At 35.5% G+C, this 24361-nt stretch overlaps 1 protein-coding gene across 1 annotated transcript in view; it reads left to right on the top strand.

Annotated features, from left to right (window-relative positions):
- ZDHHC17 (zinc finger DHHC-type palmitoyltransferase 17) overlaps window positions 1-24361 on the top strand; it is a 101499-nt gene that overhangs the window by 67916 nt on the left and 9222 nt on the right. Inside the window, exons 8-12 of the mRNA XM_053582658.1 lie at window positions 3794-3919; window positions 10707-10849; window positions 12475-12577; window positions 22191-22313; window positions 23319-23381. Of these exons, the coding sequence (XP_053438633.1) occupies window positions 3794-3919; window positions 10707-10849; window positions 12475-12577; window positions 22191-22313; window positions 23319-23381 (558 nt within the window). The remainder of the gene's footprint in view (window positions 1-3793; window positions 3920-10706; window positions 10850-12474; window positions 12578-22190; window positions 22314-23318; window positions 23382-24361) is intronic.

The following is a 24361-nucleotide window of genomic DNA, read 5'->3' as shown; positions in this document are numbered from 1 at the left end:
ACCTCAGCCTCCCAGAGTGCTGGGATTACAGGAGTGAGCCACTGCGCCTAACGTGATACAGTGTCAGGGCTGGGAGGGCCATATCAGGTGAATGACATGGGAACACCTGTGAGGAGATGACGTTAGTTTTGAGAATTATTTGTTGAGAAAGGATCAGAGATCCTCTCAACCGCAGAGTTATGCAGAGATCATGGGGGAAAACTTTGCATGTGGCAGAATATCCAAGCACAAGGTCCGAAGCAGGAATAAGCTTGGCATGTTTGAGGTGCAGAGGTCAGGATGGCTTGGCTAGAGTCCAGTGAGCAGTGGAGGGAAGTCACTGGATAAAGGCAATTGCCAGGTCAGGCAGCCTTGATAAGGAGCTTTAATTGTATTCCTAGTGATCGGAAGCAGTTGGCTGGTTATATGTTGTGTTTTTTGTTTTAAATATTTTTAAATGATTACTTTGGTTGATGTATGGAGAATGCTTTGAAGATTTAGGAAAATGGAAAGGACAGTTCAGTTAGGCTGTTGCAATAAATCAGGCAAGTGATGAACGTAGGTTCAGAGGAGTACAGGTGGAAAGAAATGAATGGATTTTGTGATGATATTTTAGAGTAGAAATGAAAAAGGTAGATTAGATATGAGTATGAAAGCAAACATCATAGATGACTTAGTTTTTGTTTTAAGTATCTGATTTGTGTTAGTATATGTTGAGATTGTAAGGACTGAAGGACAAGTAACTTTTGAGATGAAGATGATAAGAATTGGTTCTGTTTTGGTAAAAATTGAAGTGGCGCCTTTTAGCAATATGGAATATTAAACTAGTTAAGTAAACAAATTGTTGCAAATTTTGAAAGGGAAGGATTTGCTTAAAAATGAAAAACCCACTTCGATTCTTTGCTGGGGAATTTGACAAAGTTTATAATAGTATATTCTTTTTTTTTTTTTTTAATTTTAAGTCTTAGGAAAGAGAGTCTTGTTGATGATAATGAACTATAATAGTAGGGTGTAGCCTGCAAATCTGGACAGCAATAAAAGTTACTTTTTTTTTGAAGAATATGAAAAATTATGCTTTGTGTTGTAATATACTAATATGTAAGTATTAGTTGAACCTATTTCTTCTAAAATATTTTCAAATAAGATTAAGTTTCTTAGAAATTTGTCTCTATAGTAACTACAGATTTACCCTTATAATTAGTTGAGTAAGGAATTCAATTCTTCTAATATATAAAAATGATTCTTTTATCGAAATGATATAGAATTTATTTTGAAGACAATTGATGTTAAATGATATGTAATTTTGAAATAGCTATTGTGATCCTTAGAAGGGTTAGGAATAGCCACATACCCTAGATTAGAGATTTTTATTCTGAGATCCCCCAGTGGACTTTGGTTGGGGGAGGTGGATCCATAGACCCTTGAAATTGCCAGAAAAGTAACATGTATCTGTGTTTTTCTGGGGGAGATGAATGGTTTTCATCAGATACGAATTGAAAAAATTTAAGAACCAGAGCCCTAGTTAATAGATACATAAACGCTAATCTTTTCTTGTTATGTAACTTAGAAGAAAGTGATTTGAAATACTAAGAATAAAAAAAAAATTATGACCCATATAACAATCATTTTTGTGGCAGTATCTCATTTACAGATTTTTAAAATATAATACTTTATCCCTTAGCAAATGTTGTTGGTTATACTAGTGAATTTAGATGGACTGAGTTTGGGAGGAGCCATTAAGCTCTGAGTGCTGCCCAAGCATTTATAATCTTTTCTTTCTAAAATTATCAAAGGGCATATTTTTAGCTTGCCCAGAATATAGAATTACTGAGAGTTATTAATATATTGAAAAACCTCTTATATGCTTATTTATTTATTTATTTATTTTTTGTTGCAGTTTGGCCGGGGCTGGGTTCGAACCTGCCACCCTTGGTATATGGGGCCGGTGCCCTACACACTGAGCCACAGGCGCTGCCCTTATATGCTTTTTTGAAATAAGGCAAGAAACTTTTTTTCAGAAAATAGTTTTTCACTGAAATACCTGACCTAGATGGTCTCCAATAATTTTCCTTAGTTTTGACAAAGAAATTTAGTCTTATTTATGCAAAATTCCAGTGATTCCACCCTACCTCCCCCAGCCATAATGTTTATCTGACCAAAACCCTTGAAGAATTTCTTTTATTTCTACCAGTTACCTAGTCTGTAAATACTCCATGTAGACTGTTGCTGATGTTGCTGCTGTTTTAATATTATTTATTACTTTGGCTGAAACATGGAGTGATGAGAAGCCTGGTTTTAGTATACTTCCTTAAATTAATTGGTATTTATTTTACCAGCTGAATTAAAGAACTGTACAAAAACAGCCAAATGACTACAGTAGTAGTTCAAAGATTTTTTTTTAAAGCTCCGTCAATCTTTTTGTCTAGGGCGGCAATCCTTAGGTGTCACATGGCCCTCTAGTGGAAGGGATGCTCAGCTGGACCGAGGCAACTGCAGGATATTCTCTGGGAGTTGTTACCCAAGGGATTGCTTTTATTCAGGTAATCTTTATAGTTTGGATTAATTAGCTGGTTCTGACAATTTAGGTGGTGGAATTTTGGAATAGGTAAGGTGACATTTTAAAGTAAATATTTCTATTTGTGGAAAACTCACCTAGATTAGCCCATTTCTTATTAAATACCATTTATTGATCTTTGTAGTAAAGAATTGATTGGGCTTTTTGTTATTGCTGTTTTGTAATAGTTGTTGCTATTGGTGGTAGTGGTGTGTTTTATTTTGTTGTTTATATTTATTTTTTAGGGTTATTTTAAGGTAAACTGTTCCATACTTCATAAGTACTCATCCCTCATAAGAAAGGGTACCCTAAGGATCATTATTCCTTTATTCTTTTTCATTTCATCTTTTGAGATAACATTTCACTGTTTCTTTCTTTTTTTTTTAAAGTAATTTTGAATGCTCTTCAGTACATTCTTGAAATTTTGGCGAACATTTTAAATTTTGCTTTTCTATTTCAAAAAGTAGATAAATAGTGGAGAACATTAAAAAGCACGATAGTGTATGTATTTGAAAAAGGAGAAATAAGATTTTAAGTTAAGGCAAATAGAAGTATACATCTAGAATTGGGAATGCTTATTCCTTTGTTACTTAGTTCATGTAAAATACATTATAGTTGTATTAAACGTCTTGGCATTCTTTTTCTTGAGGTTCAAGGGATTTCAGGTTTATAACTTAGACTTCACTTTTTTATCTCTCTCTTTGTCTTTGGAAATTTCTGGATGGGTGAATGAATTTAAGATAGGTCAAGAGTGCCGTTACAGTATTGAAGACATAGAAGTTGACTTTTCTTTTTTTTTCCCTATTTCCCTTCTGAAGACCTTTTCATTGCTGAAATAAAATTGAGGGATTTCTGACAATTTGGTATTATGGCAAGATATTTTATAGTAATAATTATTACTAATGAAATCCTTAAAGAATATGAAACACCCGGTAAACTTAATGATAACCTCTGATCCAGCATCTACTAAAATACCTACTTTTTGATTTGCTTTCTAATGATGTCAAAATGCAAGCAATGCAATAAATAGAATATGCAGAGGAAGATGGGAAAACATGCATTTTGATTGTATTTTGAGTGGGAAAGCATAATAAGAAATATGTAATGAGTTAGGTTCTTTTAAAAAGTTAACTTTACCCAATGTTAAAAATAATGTTAATTAATAGTGCTAGCATTTATTTTTATGTAAGTTCTTTAAAAGTTAATAATTAAGATATTCTGTTTTTTTTAATTTTTAATGTGAACTTCTTATATTATCAGGGTGAATCAGCACTTGATTTGGCAAAGCAGAGAAAGAATGTGTGGATGATCAATCATTTGCAAGAGGCAAGGCAAGCAAAAGGCTATGACAATCCATCTTTCCTTAGAAAGCTAAAAGCTGATAAGGTAAACTCATGACTGAAGATTTTCAATATATTCTCAAATTAAGATTCATAGGCACACTTTCTTAGCATGAATATTTGCAGCTTTTTATTTTATTGTATTGTATTTTAATTTTTTGGAGACAATCTCACTTTGTTGCCCTTGGTAGAGTGCTCACAGCAACCTCAAACTCATGGGCTCAAGTGTTTCTCTTGCCTCAGCCTCCCGAGTAGCTGGGACTACAGGTGCCCACCACAATGTCTGGCTATACTTAGAGACATGGTCTTGCTATTGCTCAGGCTGGTCTCGAACCTGTGAGCTCAGGCAATCGGCTGCCTGTTCAGCTGTAATCGAACCTGCCTCGGCCTCCCAAAGTGCTAGGATTACAGGCCTGAGCCACCTGTGCCTGGCCTGCAGCTTCTTATTTTTATATTTTTTTTTCACCCAGAATAAATGAAGGTAAATAGCAAATTTCTCACAGATTTGCCTACTTGGTTGATGGCCTATTTAGGGTTGTCTGATAATTAAGAAGGATAAAGATATATGAAGTTGTTTAAGGCTCCATAGGTTACTAATACAAATTTTAGTTCATTGATTTCATTGGGCTTCTGAAAACTAATAGATTTAAAATAAAATTTTTTCTGGTGTATGTTTATTTCTTAGTATGATAATAAATTGTGAAATAACTTAGTCCTTATACTTATCTTTTTTAGCTACTCATAACTCTAGCTCTAATTAACTTGAGCTTTCTTTTGTGATATATAATATTTTTCAGAGAACAGACTTACAATCTTGACTTCTATAGAATGCTCATTTTAGATCTTCTATATACCTTCAACTTATTTTTATTTTTATTTTTATTTTTATTTTTTCTTGAGACAGAGTTTTACTCTGTTGCCCCAGATTCACACCAACTTCAAACTCCTGGTTCAAATGATCCTCCTGCCTTAGCTTCCCTAGTATGTGGGCTTCTGTGAAAGTTTTGAGATATATAAAAATCAAGAAACGTAAAATCTACTTGGATGGAAGCAAATGAAGCCCTCCGAATGGCACGGATAAGCCAGCAAGTTGAAGCTTAACATGGGTGAATCAGAAAGGGTGCTGTTGACTTCGTTTCTTGGAAGTGAAACAATGGACCATAACACAGTCTGTCTCAAAACTTTCATAGTGACCCACTAACTAGGATTATAGGTACCAGCCATAATCCCTGGCTAATTTGTCTGTTTTTAGTAGAAACAGGATCTTGCTCTTACTCAGGCTGGTCTTAAACTCCTGAGTTTGGGTCTTGCTCTTACTCAGGCTGATCTCAACCTCCTGAGTTCAAGCAGTCCTCCTGCCTTCGCCTTCCAGTGTGCTAGAATTAGAGGCGTGAGTCACTGTGCCTGGCCATGTACCTTTAGTTTTAAACTGTATGACTGTGGGCTCAGTTGCCTAATAATAATAATGTGATTTTTAAACTAAGAACTATTTTCCCAAAAAGAGGATCAAAATTCTGACTTTTTTATTACATACCTAAACAACTAACAAAATGTCTGCTAACCTGTCAGTAATCACAACTTGAATACCATCTCGTGTATATCTTATTCAGGCTGTTCTAGTAGTCATACTAATTGTTTAAAGTTAACACAGATCTGTCTGTTATCAAGAAAGACAAATTTTTAAATAAAGAGAAACACACTTGAAAGCAATGCCTCATTTATTCATTGGTGTTCATATTCCCTTAATGAGTTTTAAAGTAAACTGGTCCATTACTTAGATATCAGAAGAGTGATATTATGTATGTTTTTAACTTCATACCTGAGAATAATGAACAATTTTTACGTCATATTGACTCTTTAATTTACATATTAGATATGATATAGAAAATGATTTATTTTGATTTTGCTTTGTTCTCTAATATTTAGAGCAGTTTTGCTCTACAGAGTGAAATATGGCTGATGATTAGGCTATTAATAAAAATATTTTGTGTTACTTTGGAAAATCCCATAATTTTTATACTTTCATTTTGGTGAATGTAAATATTTGTAAGTTTTTTAGTGTACATTCAAATGACAGTATTTGTAAATTCTATATGTTACTAATAGCATTAATAAATCGGGTTTATGTGTTTGGATTGTTTTTAAAAAGAGAGCTCTTAAAGGTTCAGTGCAATTTTAACATTGGTATATTATTGCAATCAGTTCACAAGTTGAGTTTCTTTTCTGTTTTGTTTTTCTACTAGGAACTTTAAATATACTAAATTTTTTATAAAAGGCTAGTAGGTAAAAATATATAATGATTGGGGCTCTGTGAGATTGAACAGCTGTAATTATGTAGAGTGTTCATTTCTTTTCCCATCTTACATTAGAAAAATTTAAATCACGAGGGGTGTGGTGGCATGTATTTCCAGCTCCTGGGGAGGCTGAGGCAAGAGAAGCACTTGAGTCCAGGAGATTGAGGCCACAGCTATAATTGTACCACGGCACGCCAGCCTGGATAACAGAATAAGACCCTTTCTCTATTTAAAAAAAAAAAAAAAAACAGAGAAAATGATTTTTAAAAAAAATTTAAGTCATGAACATTATTTTATTTGCTAGCTTACATAATGTGTGCTGTATTTAAAATTAAACAAAAAAATAGACACATAAGATTCAGCAGTACTTCATTTTTAAAATAATCATCTCCAAGGGGGAAACAGATTTTTGAATAATGCTAGTAGAAAGGGAAAGAATCTTGATTTTAGAAAATTATTTTAAAAGCTCCTAGATTTTGGGTGGTGCCGTGGCTCAGTGAGTAGGCGCCGGCCCCATATACCAAGGGGTTTGAACTCAAACCTGGCCAAACTGCAACAAAAAAAAATAGCCGGGCGTTGTGGTTGGCGCCTGTAGTCTCAGCTATTCTGGAGGCTGAGGCAAGAGAATTGCCTAAGCCCAGAAGCTGGAGGTTGCTATGAGCTGTGATGCCACGACACTCTATTGAGGGCTACAAAGTGAGACCCTTGTCTATAAAACAAACAAACAAAAAAGCTCCTAGATTTTTAAAGTTATTTAATTTTATGAGGCAGATTTATGGTTAAATAATTTTTAACTACTGAATAAGTTAGAGGAAAGTCTCTAATATTTTTTAGCATTCTAAAATCTATGATCCCATTTGTTAATGGTGGAAATCTCATATACTTTTTAAATTTTGCTTATTGATTATGTGAGAATAAATCTGAGAAGATGGTATAGATATACTTTTTCCTATTCTACTAAGAAATAAAAGTCCTGGACAATATATATATACAAAACCCTGAAGGATGGAAAGAAGGCAGAGTCACTAGGGAACTCGGCTTCTGAAGAATGATAGGGTGGTGAGCTCCTTGGGTTTTCTTTTTGGCTGATGTGTCTTAGACAAGTTGCTGACAAAGGTGGTAACTCAGAGTCACAAACAGATGCAGACAAAAAGGCCCAAACAAAAGCCTACTCTCTAGCCAAAGGACCACAGAAAAGACAGCCTACCAAGATAGAAAACTTTTAGGAAATAACTGTTCTGTTATTGCTGAACACTACAGGAAAAAATATGGCCCACCTAACTCATAGCAACAAAAGACCATTGGTAAGCCTGGACTTTTTCACTTGCCAGGTTGTAATAAGGTACCCCAATTTGTCTCCTAAGCTGAGCAGGAAGTTGGGACTTTGTACCCGACTGGCTGTTAACGAGGGTCCCAGCCCCCTTCCCACTTCCCCACATCATTTGAGACCACATGGGGAACAGTGATGAAGCACTCCTACCCCTCCCAGCTCCAGAGACCTATCAGAGAAGCCTTGTGGAGAGTTGGAAGTCCCACCCTTGCCCAGCAATAAAGAGGAGCACCCTCCTTAGGTGTCAGTGGGGCCTACATACGGGATCCTAGACTTCTGTCCTAGCTGGTCTCCCTCTCCTATACCAAGTTTCCGTATACCAGAAGAATCCATCTATAGAAGGTTCACATAAGATCCAGAGCCTCATAATGCCCCAGATGTTCACATTTCAATTGAAAATCACTTGTCATACCAAGACCCAAGAAGATAGGAGACAGAATGAGAAGAGACTCAATAGATGCCAACATCATGGTGACAAAGATGTTAGAATTATTTGACAAAAGATTTTAAAGCAGCCATCATAAAAAGGCTTAAGTGAGTAAATATGAACATGCTTGACACAATGAAAGAGTCTAAGCAAAGAAGTAGAAATAATAGAACTAGAATATAAGAAGATTCAAATAGAAGTTTAAAAATTATTTAAATTTTAATAAATTTGATAAATTATTGTAACCAAAAGAAACTGAATGGGCTCAACAGCAGAATAGAGAGGACAAAGGAAAGAATCAATGACTCTGAAGATAGAAAAATTAAAATTATCCATTTTGAACAACAAAAGGAAATAGAGTGGAAAAATACTAATAGCCTGTGGTTATGACAGAAGACATAACATCTAACGTTGATGTGATTGAAGTCCTGGAAGATGAGGATAAAGAGGATGGTCTGACAGAGTATTCAAAGATAGAGTGGCTGAAAAAAATTCCCAAATACAAACCTACAGATTAATGAACTGTAGGTTAGGCATGGTGGTTCACACCTGTAATCCTACCACTTTAGGAGGCCAACATGGAAGAATCACTTGAGGCCAGAAGTTTGAGTCCATCGTGGGCAACATTGTGAGTCTCATTGTGAGACTACAAAAAATTTAAAAACTTAACTGAGCATGGTCGTATATGCCTGCAGTCCTAGCTACTCAAGGAGGCTGAAGTAGGAGGATCTCTTGAGCCCAGAAGTTTGAGGCTGCAATGAGCTATAATCATGCCATTGTTCTATAATGTGACTGAAAGAGCTGTGACCCTGTTTCCAAATGAATAAATGCAAGAAATGATTATAATGACTTTATTAATAATCACCAAACCTGGAAACAAACTTAATTTATTTGGTAAACAAATGGTACATTTATGCAATGGAATATTACTCAGCATTAAAAAAGGAACAAAGTGCTGATACATAAAACAGTGTAGATGAATGTCAAATGCATTCTCTAGGTAAAAGAACCCAGACTTAAAAGGCTGCATTTTTTTATTCTATTTATAGGGCATTCCTACAAAGGCAAAGCTGTAGGGGCAGAAATGTGACTAGTGGCTACCTGGGGTTGGGACTCTAAGCTATGGGGGAACTTGGGGACGTGACAGAACTGGTCTGTATCTTGATTTTGGTGCTAGTTATATCACTGTATATGTTAGAACTTAAAGAAAGGCACTCAGGAATAGGTGGGTTTTACTGTTATATAAATGTATCTTTTAATTTTAAATTTTTAATATTTAAAAATTTTTAAAAATGAAAACAAATGTGACCAATGCTGAGGGAGAGCAAATATTTTGACTAAAAAGAGGCCAAATTAAAGATAATTTTAGAAGATGCTTTTTCACGTGACAGTGTCTGCCTTTTCCCCTTTAGTACCCACACTGTCTCTCCTTTGAGCCATAAATAATCTCTAATGTTTTCATGGACGTCTACACATACTAGAAAAAAATTGGATCAGTTTTTTATCTTACTGTGGCATAAAATTGAACTCTGAAATTGATGTTTAGTTGTTAGTCTAAGTTAAAATTATACATTTAGTTCAGAAAGGAAATTACAGTGGCAAGTTGGGAAAGACTTGGTCATTTGTATGAAAAAATACTTACTTTACTAAAAGCCAGCAGCATGAAAGGGATGTTAAAAATATAATATATTCTTAGCTTTGAGAAAGATAAATGTTCAATGAAGAAAGCAATATTCATACTCAGAGCCAAGTTAGGACATAGCTGGAATATTTTGCAGTTTTGTCTCCTTTAAGGTAACTTAGGAGACTTGATAGCTGCCTATAAGTTTGCAAAGGGCTATTATGTGGAAGAGGCACTAGATTTACTTTGTGTTACTACAAAAAGGAAGAAAAATTATGATGGATATTATAAGGAAGCATGTAAGTTTTATACTTCCAGGTGTGAACTTTCTCACAACCAGAGCAGTGACAGGAATGAAACGGAACTACCTCCAGAGCAGTGGTTCTCAACCTTCCCAATGCCGCCACCCTTTAATGTAGTTCCTCATGTTGTGGTGACTCCCAACCATAAAATTATTTTTATTGCTACTTCTGTAATTTTGCTACTGTTATGAATCGTAATGTAAATATCTGATATGCAGGATGGTCTTAGGTGACCCCTGTTTTCACAGGGGTTTGACCCTCAAAGGGGTTGCGACCCACAGGTTGATAACTGCTGATCTAGAGTATTGAGCTCTGTCTTGAGATGTGTTCAGAGGAACTTGTGTTTATTCTGTGGACTCTGGAAGCCTGTAGATTGCTTGATTTTATTCTTTTTCTCATTTAAAGATTTTAATATATACTGTTCATGATTTGAATATCTTCTTCAGGCTAAGCATCCTCAGGTTTCCTTGTCCGATACTATTCTTAGACCTTCAGTCATTCTGAACGTCCTTGTCTCTAGTTATCAGTCCCCCTGTTAAAAATGCACCAGTATTTGTCAGGGACAGTCTTCTGGCCAGTCCCTGTGTTAGCAGGTGTTCTGGTGTCTTCTGTATGTGACTATAGAATCCACTCCCATAAGTTATAGTTTCATTTTCTACAATTTTAACAAAGATCTTTTAAATTGTTTAATTCCTGTCTCTAGAAGATAGACACCAGTACCATGCGTAGTACCTGCACATAGTAGGCAAAATCGAATAAATTAATTCGCTCCATTGTGTGCCTTTACGAAGGTAACAGTGGTTCAGGTTGAGGTTCCTTGAAACATGACAAAGTTTTCTAATTGTTTGTTTCTGTACAGGAATTTCGGCAGAAAGTAATGCTAGGAACTCCTTTCCTAGTTATTTGGCTGGTTGGGTTTATAGCAGACCTAAATATTGATTCTTGGCTCATTAAAGGGCTAATGTATGGTGGTGTTTGGGCTACGGTACAGTTTCTTTCAAAGTAAGTGTGTTGTTTTTAACTACATCTTTAACTGTATATTGAAAGAATATAATTTGTACTTTAGAACGCTGTCTTTTTTCAGTATGTCGGATCTTAATTTATTGTTTAAAGAGTTTTTAGAAGTTTATATGTGAAATCTTTTAGATTTTTTAACATAATTATTAGAATAATTCTAAAGTTTCTTTTAGGCAAAAGTCTAGCATATGATTTTTAAGACAAAAGTACAGTTTTAGAAATAGTTGAAATATTTCAATAGACGTAAACTTGAGTCTATTGAAGTCTAAATGTATATATCCTTTCTGTGTAATTATAATACTTAATCATACCTTTGCATTGTTTGGTCATAAACAATAAGCAAGGAAAAGGTTTGATTTTAGAAGCAGGGTGAAGTCTAAGTACAATTATGAAGTAGGCTCAGTAGCTTTTGTTTTTTCTTTTTGAGACAGGATCTCACTCTATCTCTCAGGTTAGAGAGCTGTCGCCTTATAGCTCACTGCGACCTCAAACTCCCTCGAGAGAGCCTCCTGCCTCAGTCTCCTAAGCAGCTGGGACTGTGGGATTACAAGCACCTGCCACTACAACTGGCTAATTTCTTTCTTTCTTTTTTCTTTCTCTTTCCTTTTCCTCCCCTCCGCTCCCCCTCCTTTCTTTCTTGGATCTATCTCACTTTTTTTTGAGACAAGGTTTTGATTTTTTGTGTTTTTTTTATTTTATTTATTTTATTTTTTGAGACAGGGGACTCAATTTTAAAAATTCTTTTCTTCATCTTTTTTCTTTAAACATTGCTACATTCCCTTTTCCTTTGGTCCGACAGTCCCATTGCCCTAAAGTTGCCCCAGCTGGCTAACCTAAGCGGATGTCTGTGATGCAGAACTTCCCATCTAATTTCTGTTCTTTTAGTATCTATTTTTCTCACATACATTTTATGAAAGCGTTCTGAAAATAATTTACACAGAGGTGAGAAATAGCTAATAATGGGCTAATGTGTTAACTCCTAAGTAGGGGCATAATTAATCCCCTTGTCCTATTTCTAGGAGCTCCAAGAAATAAATGAGAAGTCACTAGGATTTGTGATTTAGCCTGTATGGATATTAATTCTACATTTAATAAAATACACTAGTTTTTTTTTTCTTTTTTTGAATTTTAAATACTAGAAACACAAACCTTCAATTTCACTAAATCAGCTTTTCATTATATTTGAAAAGATGAGCCCCAACTTTAACTGGAGTGTGTGGGTAAGGAGAAATAATGATGAAGCACCGAAAACTTAAGGATTACTTGTACTTATTTGTACTCAAATTATAATGCATCTTTGGTGAATAGTATGCTGGATGATAGTTATTGTATATGCTGAAGTGAGTTATTGACTTAAGAGAATAGGAGTACACTGAAATTATGAGGTTGAAGAGTATATGAAATATATTTTTAATTCTTTGAGAATTAAAAGGAACGTCAGAATCTTACTGAGTCATTCAGCTATGAACTCGTTATGAAAAGGCTCAGTATTTGAGCATCTTGAACTTGAATCTGGTTAGATCAGTGCTAGGATGTATGTAATTTTTATTTAAGTGTTCATTTTAACAGTGAATTACAGGCTCCTATCTTATAACACTTGTGTTTTGCAGATCCTTTTTTGATCACTCAATGCACAGTGCATTGCCTCTTGGAATATATTTGGCAACCAAATTTTGGATGTATGTGACGTGGTTCTTCTGGTTTTGGAATGATATCCTTTGGTTATAAAGGTCATCCTAAATACATTTTGCTTGCTATTTAAATAAACATTTAATAGTAATTTGACATTGGGACTGAACTAATCATGATTTGCTACATTGAAACAGTATTCCTAGAAAAATAAGTGAACCAATGTAGTATTTTTGAATGTTTCATTTAAAAGATGATTTTGAAAGCTGATTTTAATATTAATAACATAAAAGTAATAATAAATACATTTATTGAGTGTTTAAAAACAATTTTAAACAAGTACTCATTTAATCCCCATCCCATAAATTAGTATTGTTTCCATTTTGTAGAAAAGAAAATTTAGGCTTAAGGAGTCCGAGGTCACTTAGCTAGTTCCTGATAAAGATGGAATTGAAACATGTATCTGTCTAACTCTAAACATACTCTAAACTGTGATTTTTATATTTTAATATCATATTTTTTTCTAACTATTTTCCTGATGTCACTACTTACTTTTTTGTGGTAGCTAAAGAGTTCATCTCTTAAAAGTATTTCATCTCTTTCACTTGTTAAAGTCAGCAAACGTTTGGAGATACAGCATTCTATGCTTTTTAAAAGTAGTCAATATAATTTGAAATTGTGTATGTGTGTGTATCAGAGAAATCAAGCCAATATCAATTTTTAATCTTTTTACATCAATACATTTTAATCAGGAAAACAAATTGGTTTATTATAATAAAAACACATGTTTCATGAATGTCTGGTAATTAAACATTTATAACCTTGCAATAGTATAATACTCTTTTTATTAAGTTACTTGCTTTATATTTAAGTTGAAAAACAAATGTGACTGTTTTGTTTTTGACACATGAAGCACAGAATAATAAATATATTTATAATTCTTACATCCTTGTTACATTCTGTGATTACCTTCAGAAAGTATAGTACTTTTAAATATTTTCTTAGTATAATTATTTACTGAAATTCTGCCATGTGGGGCAGTGCCTGTTGCTAAGTGGGTAGGGTGCCGGCCCCATATACCGAGGGTGGCGGGTTTGAACCTGGCCCTGGCCAAACAGCAACAAAAAATAGCTGAGCATTGTGGTGGGTGCCTGTAGTCCCAGCTACTTGTGGAGGCTGAGGCAAGAGAATCGCCTAAGCCCAGGAGTTGGAGGTTGCTGTGAGCTGTGACGCCTACAGTACTCCACTGAGGGCGATAAAGTGAGACTCTATCTCTAAAAAAAAAAGAAAAGAAAAAATTTCTTCCATGTGGCAGTTTTGGCTAGCTCATTCTGGCCTTGTATTATACTTTGACATAAAAATTACTCCTCAAGGAATATTAAACATTAGATTTGCCATATTGGAACATTTAGTGAGTAAAACAGATCTGCTTGTTTTCATTACATTATCTGTTTTAAACTTGTAAAACTCCTTGACCTCTGATATGACTGGTATTCCAGACATATTTTCTAATTTTGTTTTAGAATTATACATTAAAATTTATATTTAAGGGGGGAAAAACTCAGATTCATATCTCAAAATAATGTTCAACTGTTGTCATAATTCGTGGATAAGGGGTGGGAACCGGGACATTTAGTAAATTAGACAGGAGGGCGGCAGCAGTCACAAGTCTGGGTTTGGAATGTCCCAGTGCCCAGGGCTCACCAGCCAGCCATTCCTTTTCTCTAGAGCAGTACAGCTATACCGTCTCCAGTCAGTTCTCTGAGTTGGTCCAGGGGCCTGCTGCAGAGGAGGCTCCCTCCCCCTGCTCCAGGGGCAGTATCCTCAGAGGAAGCATGGAGCTGGGGATCCTTTCTTGGGTCTCTCCCCTCTGTCCTCCCTAATACTACCTCCAGTCCTCTAGAGCAGCTCTTACCCGGGGCTCCTCTCTATGGATTCCCAGTGCTCTATTGATTAGATAATCACTCCAAAGGTGGATATCTATTCTCCACTTTCAGTCCTCTCCATGAGAGTGGCATTGTACAGGCTGTTTCTATTCTGCTATCTTGGCCCCCAACCCCTAAATCGAATTCAGTTTATATTCAAATGAATTTTAAATACATAGTTTATTTGATTTAAATGTTTATGTATGTGTGAATGATACTCATGGGATATGAAATGGAATCACAGATAACTTTAAATTCTGATTATCCAAAGAAAAATCTTATACTTATGTTAAAAACGAACTATATTTCTAGGCCTTACATAATTCTGTAGCCTCCACCCCCCTGCCCCCCCCGTATTAAACTTCTGAGGCCAGAGAGAGAAGGCTACAAAACCTGTAGGAAGGAAATAGAAAAGAGCACAGAATAAATTGTAATGGAAGCACAAAGAATATTAGGGAAGAGCCAGAAGCAACCTCTTCTTTTCTCTTTTTTCCTTTTCTTTCCCTCTCCTCCCCTCCCCTCTCCTCTCCTGACCTCCCCTCCCCTGTTCTCCCCTCCCCTGTCCTCTTCATTGCCCTGAGTAGAGTGCTGTGGCATCATTGTAGCTCACAGCAACTTCAAAATCTTGAGCTCAAGGGATTCCTCTTGCCCCAGCCTCCCTAGTACTGGATGACAGGCATCCACCATAACACCTGGCTAGTTTTCTTCCTTCCCTTCCTTCTTTCCTTCTTTCTTTTTTGTAGAGACAGGGTCTTGTTCTTGCTCAGCCTGGTCTCAGGCAGTCCTTCCACTTTGGCCTCCCAGAATGCTAGGATTATAGGTGTGAGTCACTGCGCCCAGCCTTAGCTCTGTTGCTTCTCCCATTTTCCTCTTGCAGCTCATGGCAACGTATATAATTAAAACTGATTAAGATTAGTTTTGAAAAGTAGAATTATAATGAATTTTCATTATTCTTAATAGTTATAGTCTAGAAAGTTGCTATAAGCACTCGATTAGAAAATACCGAACCATTGTTTTTAAAGGAAATGCAGGGTTAGCTTTCTACAAGGCTGATCCCAACATTGTCATCAGCTGATTGGTATGTAATGTGAATATTTGTGTGTTTCTGTTTTAAAAAACTTGTTTAATGTCACGTCCAAGATCACTGCAACTCAGACCTAAGAGAAGCTTGCTTATCTAACACGTGTGTTCTGTCGGTAAGGCACATCACAGCTTCCTTGTGCTCAGGAGCATGAGGCAGCTCTCCAGCATTGCACTTGAGAGCTCTTTTAAACAGCAAAATCAACTGAAAACTGAAAAATGTGCCAAAAATAGACCATAGAAAGAACACTTGTTTACAGTATGAGAACTAAAACAAGAAATCAGAATGTTGCCTTTTGCAGCCTCAGCTGAAAATGTGCGTATTGGGTGACTCAGGATTTTTCACTGCTTTGTTCATGTCCGTTGAATGATTGAAAAAGTGCCGTGAATATTGATTTGGTGGTCACAAATAAATTTTACCAAATAGGTGTGAGAATCAATTGCATAAACTTTATTTTGGTTTTTTATATAGGTGTTATTTAGGTAATAATGAATTTTACATTGATATAAACTACTTAATAAGTTTTTACTTAATGTTCATTTAGTAATTATCTTTCATACACCCTATATTTATTCAGTGCCTTTTGGTTTATAGCTTCTTCATAAAGAAAAAATAAAATAATTTATTTTACTTGGTTCTGAGAGTAATTTTTTGAAGTTAAAAAAAAAAATCCACACATCCTAATGCTGTTTTCTAACTGATGGAGAGATTGAGGCTCAGAAAAATTATATATCTTTATGGAAGTCATAGAGGTGGGTATTTACCAAGAGTTTGGTATAGAACCCAGCTTTCTGACCTGATTCAGTGTATCTTCAAATGTTTTTATATCATGCACATAATTTAAGTTTGTAAAACTTCCTTAGCAACTTATAGAAAGATCTTTAAAAATACCCTTTATCTCTTAATCAGATATAATAATCATGCAATCAAAGATTTATTTACAAGTAGTTTTCATAGTGTTATTAATAATAGGGACAAAATGGAAATTATCTGAATATCCAGCCTAAAAGAGGGATTTATCAGTTATGCTGTATATGAAATGATACTAAATAGTGACTGAAATGGTTTTATAATACTTAATGACATGGGCTCATATATAAGATATGATAAAAAAAATACTAAATTACATTTACAGAGTGGTTCTAATTTTAAAATGCACTAAGGAAAAAATGAGTATATGTAATTTCAGCAGTGGTTATCTCTAAGTATTGGACTCATAGTTATTTTGCTTTCTATTTATTTGAATTTTTTTCTCCCACTGGCCATGTTTATTTATTTTTTATTTATTTTTTTATAATAATTAAACAAGAATTCCAAAATCCACTGAAATAGCATAGTTAGTCAGTTGTTTCTTGTATTGGCACTACTTTGAAATATTGACAATAGATTATTAGGAATTTTATGTCTAAAAAAAAAAAAAATCTGGTTTTAATCTAATTAAGCTTCTCTTAGCCCAAAAAGATGTGAATAATGTCTAGATTCTGGAGTGATTACATATATAAAAATTAAGAATGTGTGGAATTACTATATTACTGTTAGGTCTTGCATTTAATTGTTTTAGAATCAGCTCTTTAAAGTTCTGAAAAAGTCTAGTGCACTTTTGTTTGAGATTCTATTTAAACTGTAGATTGATTTATTTAGAGAAAGCTATTTTTTGGTATTTAGGCCAATTTTTTTTAAATCAAATCGTATGTATTTTTTCAGACAGAGTCTTACTGACCCAGTGACATCATCGTAGCTCACAGTAACCTCGAACTCCTGGGCTCAGGTGATCTTCCTGCCTCAGTCTCCCAAGTAGCTGGGACTACAGGCATGTGCTTCCTTAGCTGAATTTTATACATAAAATCAAGCTTATTAATTGGGTTGCTCAAGTAACTATATATCTTCACTAAATTTTTCCTTATTTGTAGTATCATTTATTGAGAGAGTTCTGTTAAAATCTTCCACCACGGGGTTATATTTGTCATTTTCTTTTTGTGGTTCATTCAGTTTTTGTTTTACGTATTTTGGAGTTACATTGTTTAGTGCATATAGGCTTTAGAATTATTTCTTTCTAATGAATTGAACGTTGTTTCAATATGAAATATCCAAAGTTAAAAGCATCAATAATGAATACTTTATTTTAATTAATATTTGCTTTAAACCTTTCTATGACATAAAATTTCAGAACTGTCTCTTGTGATGGTATATGGCATATAGGGATAGAGAAATCTCAAAGAGTGGACTCTCAATTTCAGAACCAATTTGCCTTTAGATTGTGCTTGTTTATTATGTCTGGTCTCCAAGGGGTTCTCTAACACCACTATCAGCTCAGCAACACGTTCTGAAAGATTTTTCAAAAGTTTTTCAAGAAGACATTCTTTATCATTGAGATTGAAGAACAACTCGGGTGTTTCAGAGGGTCATCATTGTCCCTCTGATTTTCTTAATATACAGTATGTCTTTTCAGATGTGATACATAAAATGGAGGTTTTGTTTATTGTGTATTGTGTATATAATATGCAAAAATGAGTTTTCCTTTTTTTCTGAAAGTTTTCTGAATTCCATTTTCTACTTCATGAATGAGATTATCTGTACATTGAGTTATCTTTGACTGTTGTCTGTGTTTATGCTCTGGTCTCTGATTATTGATGTCTCCTCATTTACTGTGATTATTATCCTAATCTTTTTATGCTCCTTGTGTTTATATTTACAGATATTTAGTTCATATATTATGTAATGATTTTGTATGGCCTCTGTTTTCTTATTTCTAAAATTAATTAATCACTTCATGTGATTCTAATTGTTTTATCATCTTATCTCTAAATCTCTTACAGGATTCATCTTATTATGAAACATGTTTGGTTAATTTACCTTTGTCCTTAGGTTTCCAGACGGAGTTCTTTGCTTTGTGAATGCTTTCTACCTTTTTCCTCACTTGATTTTTTAAAAAATGTGCTAGCATAGTTATTATGCCATTTCTTTTCACTTTTTCTCTTGTTCACAATTAACTTGGGCACATTTATTCAGACTTCTCTGGTGTACTATGGAATACTTTTTTTTTTTTTTTTTTGAGACAGTTTCAAGCTGTCGCCCTTGGTAGAGTGCTGTAGCATCACAGCTCACAGCAACCTCAAAATCCTGGGCTTAAGCGATTCTCTTGCCTCAGCCTCCTGAGTAGTTGGGACTGTGGGAGCCCGCCCCAATGCCCCGCTATTTTGTTGTTGTTGTTCTTGCAGTTGTCATTGTTTAGCTGGCCAGGGCCGGGTTTGAGCCTGCCAGCCTGGGTGTATGTGGCCACTGAGCCATGAGCACCGACCTGGAATAATTTTCAAAGTTTGTCTTATCCTCTTTGGTACCAGGATATCTCTTCAGTGCTATAGTTTGGCTAAATTTCTATCAATTTTTCTGTACAACTCAGTTGTAAGTTCTTGCTCAGGAACCTGGTTTAGCTGTCTTAAGATCTTGTTAAAAGTTTTGTCTAAGGTTCCATGCTCACCAGCCTTAGAGACAGAGTGACGTGGGGATTGTCCCCCACCATCCAACCCTCAGTTTAATTAGGTTCCCTTGTTAGTGCGAAGCCTTGGTGTTTCCTGATACTTGGTGGAAGCTGTGCAGTAGTGTTCAGGGGCTTGTGTTCCTCGGGATTTTCTGTACTTGTTAAAGTTACCTGCTCACCATTTTAATTTTTTTCCTGTAGTTGAGGGGGGCGGAGAAGTGAGTATATATTAATTACTCAGCTCAGGCTGCCAAAACAATAGACCAGAGACTGGTGGTTTAAACAACAGAGGGAAAGTTATTTTCTCATGGTGCCGGAGGCTGCTAGTTTGAGACCAGGGTGCCCGCATGGCTGGGGTCTAGAGAGGGCTCTCCTCCTATTCAGCAGATGACTGTCTTATCAGGTGACAGAGAATTCTCTCCCTTTTCCTCTTAGAAGACCACTGTTCTGTGGGTTTAGAGACCCACCCTTGTGACCTCATCTAACCATAATCACCTCCTAAAGACCATTTCCAGGTGGTCACACTGAGGCTAGAGCTTCATTATATGAATTTTGAGGGGGATGCGATTTAAGTCTGTAGCAGAGGGCAGGGTGGCCTTGACGAGCGTGCTCAACTGCAGTCTCGTCCTCGTATACATGGAGGCAGGATTGACTTGACGGCTGCACCACCCAGGCCTGCTCATCTGCCGTGTCGTCCTAGTACAAGTGGAGGCAGGATTGACGGCTGCACTACCCAGGCCTCCCACTCCGCATTGGTCTCATTCCTCGGCTTTAATTTTGGAGCTTCATGGTACAGTGTGGCTTGTTTCCCTTTCCACAGTTGTTGGTGATATTTTGGTTGATGTGTTTGATTTTCTGCTTTTGGTTTATTTTGTTGGGTAAAGAAATTTAGTGTATGAAGTTCATTCTTTACTCTTAGTTTGAAAGTGTTTAGTTAGATGTGTTTCTTAAAGTCAGAGCTGCAGTTCAACATAAGCATCAGAATGATATCCAGAGTTAAGGGAGTTAAATGTAAAAACTGATTCTATAAACATTTAAGTGAAAACATTCATGATAAATACTGGTTTTATCTTCAATTAGAGGACTGTTTAAATATAAAAACATAAATATAAGTTAAAACAATAAAATAATGCTTCTTTTGCCTTGATGGTTGGCAGCATTTTTTTTCCATTCATTGCTAATGCAGATGTGCTCAACAAGCCTTCAGTGTGCTGGTGGGGTTAGAACTTGGTGTATCTTTCTGGAAAATAATCCGACAGTATAAAAGTGGGATGTGTGTATCTAAAGATACGGTTTCTATGACATTTATTGACATAGGAAATTGTTCTGAGTGCTTTGGAGAGGCAGAGCAGCATAGGTAATGCGGGGCTGGGCTTTATCACTTGCTTTACCTCTAACTCACGCTGTAATCTTAGACAGCTTCGCCTCTGCCTCAGTTCTGTCATCTGTAAAGTGAGCACAAGTCAGGATTTATCATAATCATCTTGTGCTGCTTCAGTAGCACACAAATGGTGATTAATGTGTGATTCAGGTTGTCCAATCTTAATAATTAAATATATTGTAATCCTGATTATAATTTAAAATGCAGAATGCCAAAATTTAAAGGAGTTATCTCTGGCTTGTAGAGTTATTATTTTGGCCTTTATGCTTTTTCAGTGCTTTCTTGTTGCCTCTAATAATCACATTAGTACGAAAACAGCGTCCAGATGGTTTTTGGATGGTGTAGAGAGTGCTACTTGTATTTGTAGAGAGTACCTATTTCAGTTAGATTTTTAAAACTTTCGGGCGGCTCCTGTGGCTCAAAGGAGTGGGGCGCCAGCCCCATATGCCAGAGGTGGCAGGTTCAAACCCAGCCCCAGCCAAAAACTGCAAAAAAAAAAAGCTTTATCTAACATATTGTTGAAAGTAAATTCAAACTACCATTTGAAGATACGTAATCTCTTTACCATTTAAGAACAAGCAAAGAAATTCTTGAATTTCATCTCATACTTAATTCCTGAATATCGCTTTCAAATAACTAGTCATCCTCTGAGCTGCTAGCTGGCCTCCTGCAAATTGAATCCAAGTTCTAAGAGCCTGACCTATTGATTTACATGTTAGCACCTTTTTGAAACTGTTGTGATAAATAAAGGTGCCATCCTGAAACAATGCCAGGGTTCAGCATTCTTTTGCATACTTTATTCTTAAGGGCTGGAGTTGGAACAGCTGAAAATTACAGTTCCTGATCTGCTCGCTGTACCACTATGTTTTGTAGAATGAGGAAGCTAAAAGTTTGGGAAGGTGGGGAACTGGAGAAAAAGGAGAAGAGAAATGAACCACGCTGGAATATGGTAGATGATAATAACTACTCTTTTTCTACTTCCTTTGTTTCTCTAGTATTTTAAGTGATTATTTGGTGGCTTGGTATTTACCAATCAAATATAGGACGATTTAATTTAAGAAGTTGTTCTTTTTCTATCTATACTTCTGAGAAATGTAAAAAGTGTTAACACATCTTGTAAATCTTGAGAATCTTGTGAAATTCTCATGCGGTGTACTTAAAGCTGTTTAGGTCTCAGAAATGTATTGCTGTAGCAACATTGCTTTATTGTTTGATGTTATTTAAAATAGTTCTTGATTATTCATTTACATTTATAAATGCCTAGTACTTTTTTTTGTATTTTTATGTGATAGAAAAAAATGTGAACATAGAAACTATTTCCATTTTAAGCAAATTTATAAATACTTTTTTTGAAATTAAGGTCAACTTTAGGGTATTCAAAAAAGGGCAAGAAGTGAATTTTTCTTTTTTTCACTTATAGTTAAAAGCAATCTTCTTAACATATGAGTTTGATAACTGAAGCATTTGGTAGGGATGTATAAGGATTTTAATGCATATACATAAAGTATATGTTGATAACTTTGAATATGAAAAATCACTTTATTTTTGTCAAAAGAAATATTGGTCATTTAAAAATACTTATTTAATTTTTACTATGTTCACTGAGTTCTGAAATGTCAGGTCGGTGATTTAAAGTTTATAAAGAAGTCACATTGTTGCTTTTTACATATAGTTATAAACATAATGGGAAAATGTATTTTGATGAAAAATAGCTTATATATTTTTGATTGGTAGATATTTTCTTTTGTGTTAAAATTTTGTGGATTATAAATTTAGATATAATAGTAACTCATTTATCATTGCCTCTTTAGATTCCTTAACTTTAGGTACATCTCAACTTTTTATTTATCCATCTGCCATTCCTTGCCAATAGTGTCGCACTTTTCTACAATTTTGGAAAATCTTGGAAATCAGATCCAGGGATTATTAAAGCTACAGAAGAGCAAAAGAAAAAGGTAGCAAAATATAAGGCGTTTGGCAAATTAGCAGTATCTATAGAATTTATGGCAGGTAGTAGAAGAAACTGTCTTTTAGAATATGAAGAAATTTGGAACTCAGTGAGACTGTGTTATGTCTGGTGCCACCCCAGTGTTCTCGTGAAGCCTGTCCTGACACTTCCAGGACATGTAATGATTCCATGTTTCTCCCTTATGTAGCTACTGTGATTGCTTTAGGTGTGAGCGTAGTACCTTCAACATCCCTAAAAATTCCCAGGAAATAAAATGCATTTAGCCAGTGTTTTTCAACTTTTTACAAATCTCACAGCATACTTGATAGTTAAATTTCCACTGCATACTGAAATTAATGTTGATTAAAAAAGGGTATACTTTCTGTGCTTTGAACTTCTTTCAAAATAATTTAATTAATGAATCTTTAAAAATTTTTGCAGCACACCTGAGATCCTCTCATGGCACACCAGTTGAAAATCACTGATTTAGTAGATAACTGTGTTGAATGACTATATAAACTAAAAGGCCAGTATACTGTTATAATAACTAAATATTTATATTAGTTATTTATATGATCCAGGGCACTCCTTCCCTTATTACCCAGGTACTTAAGAATTAAGAAACCAAATTATAAATTAAAGAATATTGTATATTTAGAGAGTTAGACTGCAAGCATTTTCAGTTATTTTAAGAACTGTTTTATTTAGTTTCTTAAAAACAACAAATCCTGGAGGATTGTTCCTGCCCACAGTAGACTGAGACAGTGGCAACTTCTTGTAGTCTCATCCCCCCTTCCCTTTCTGGGCCTCATGGATACTGTTGTCCTTATGTTGTTCAGTATTTGTACTCTGATGAAATAGTACAAGTAAATGAGCAAAGGCTTTTCTTTCTTTTGAGCTGAAGACATGGGTAAATTAAGGATGAACATCATGTTTGTTGACTCATAATGATGGCAAAATAGTTGGCGAGCTTTGTTCAGTTTTGAATAAAATGACTTTTTTTAATTCACAGACAATAGTTGAGCTTGCAGAGACAGGAAGTCTGGACCTCAGTATATTCTGCAGCACCTGCTTGGTAGTATTTTCTTCTTTGTTCATTCCTTCCTCCTGACAGGGCACAGCATAGAGGGGATGGGGAACAAGACAAGCATTTCTTTGGTTGAACATACATTTTTGCTTTCCTCACTCCCCGCCAAAGTACCATTAAAGTGGCACAAGAGGGAAAGGTGGTCAGAAGGTGTTCCCTTGGAAATGTAGACCTTGACTACGTTTCTGATTCGCAGGTGCCATTTATTCATACTCGTTCTCACTCTTTTTTTCTTAAAATGTAACTCAGTAAATTAAAAACTAAGTAATAAATTACTTAAAGTCAAAGATTTACTGTGATTCACTGTGAGATGTTTTAAAACTACATTTGAAGAAAATTTGTTCTTGTATTTAAAAGTTACAGTGAGAAAAATCCATTAGACATCTTGGAATACAACATGGCCTTCAAACAAGATCCACTGGAGTAGTTTTTGTCTGTATTAGAGTGTTTGTGCTACTTTGCACACTATTTTTTTTTTTGAGACAGAGTCTCACTGTCCCCCTTGGTAGAGTGCGTAGCACCACAGCACACACATAGCTCACAGCAGCCTCAAACCGTTGGGCTTAAGCAATTCTCTTGCCTCGGCCTCCTAAGTAGCTGGGATTACAGGCGCCCACCACAATACCCAGTTATTTTTTGTTATAGTTATCATTCCTGTTTAGCTGGCCCGGGCCAGGTTTGACCCCTCCAGCCTAGGTGTATGTGGTTGGCACTGTAACCACTGTGCTATGGGCCCCGAGCCCTATTTTAACATATTTATTTATTTATTTTGAGACAGTCTTACTGCGTTGCCCTTGGTAGAGTACTGTGGCATCACAGCTCACAGCAACCTCCAAATCTTTGGGCTTAAGCGATTCTCTTGCCTCAGCCTCCCAAGTAGCTGGGACTACAGGTGCCTGCCACAACGCCTGGCTACTTTTTGATTGCAGTTGTCATTGTTGACTTCAACTGGCCCAGCCTGGGTTCCA

This window comes from Nycticebus coucang, chromosome 3 (assembly GCF_027406575.1).
Source record: "Nycticebus coucang isolate mNycCou1 chromosome 3, mNycCou1.pri, whole genome shotgun sequence".
NCBI classification, from domain to species: domain Eukaryota; kingdom Metazoa; phylum Chordata; class Mammalia; order Primates; family Lorisidae; genus Nycticebus; species Nycticebus coucang.
This window is presented reverse-complemented; position numbering and strand designations above follow the sequence as displayed.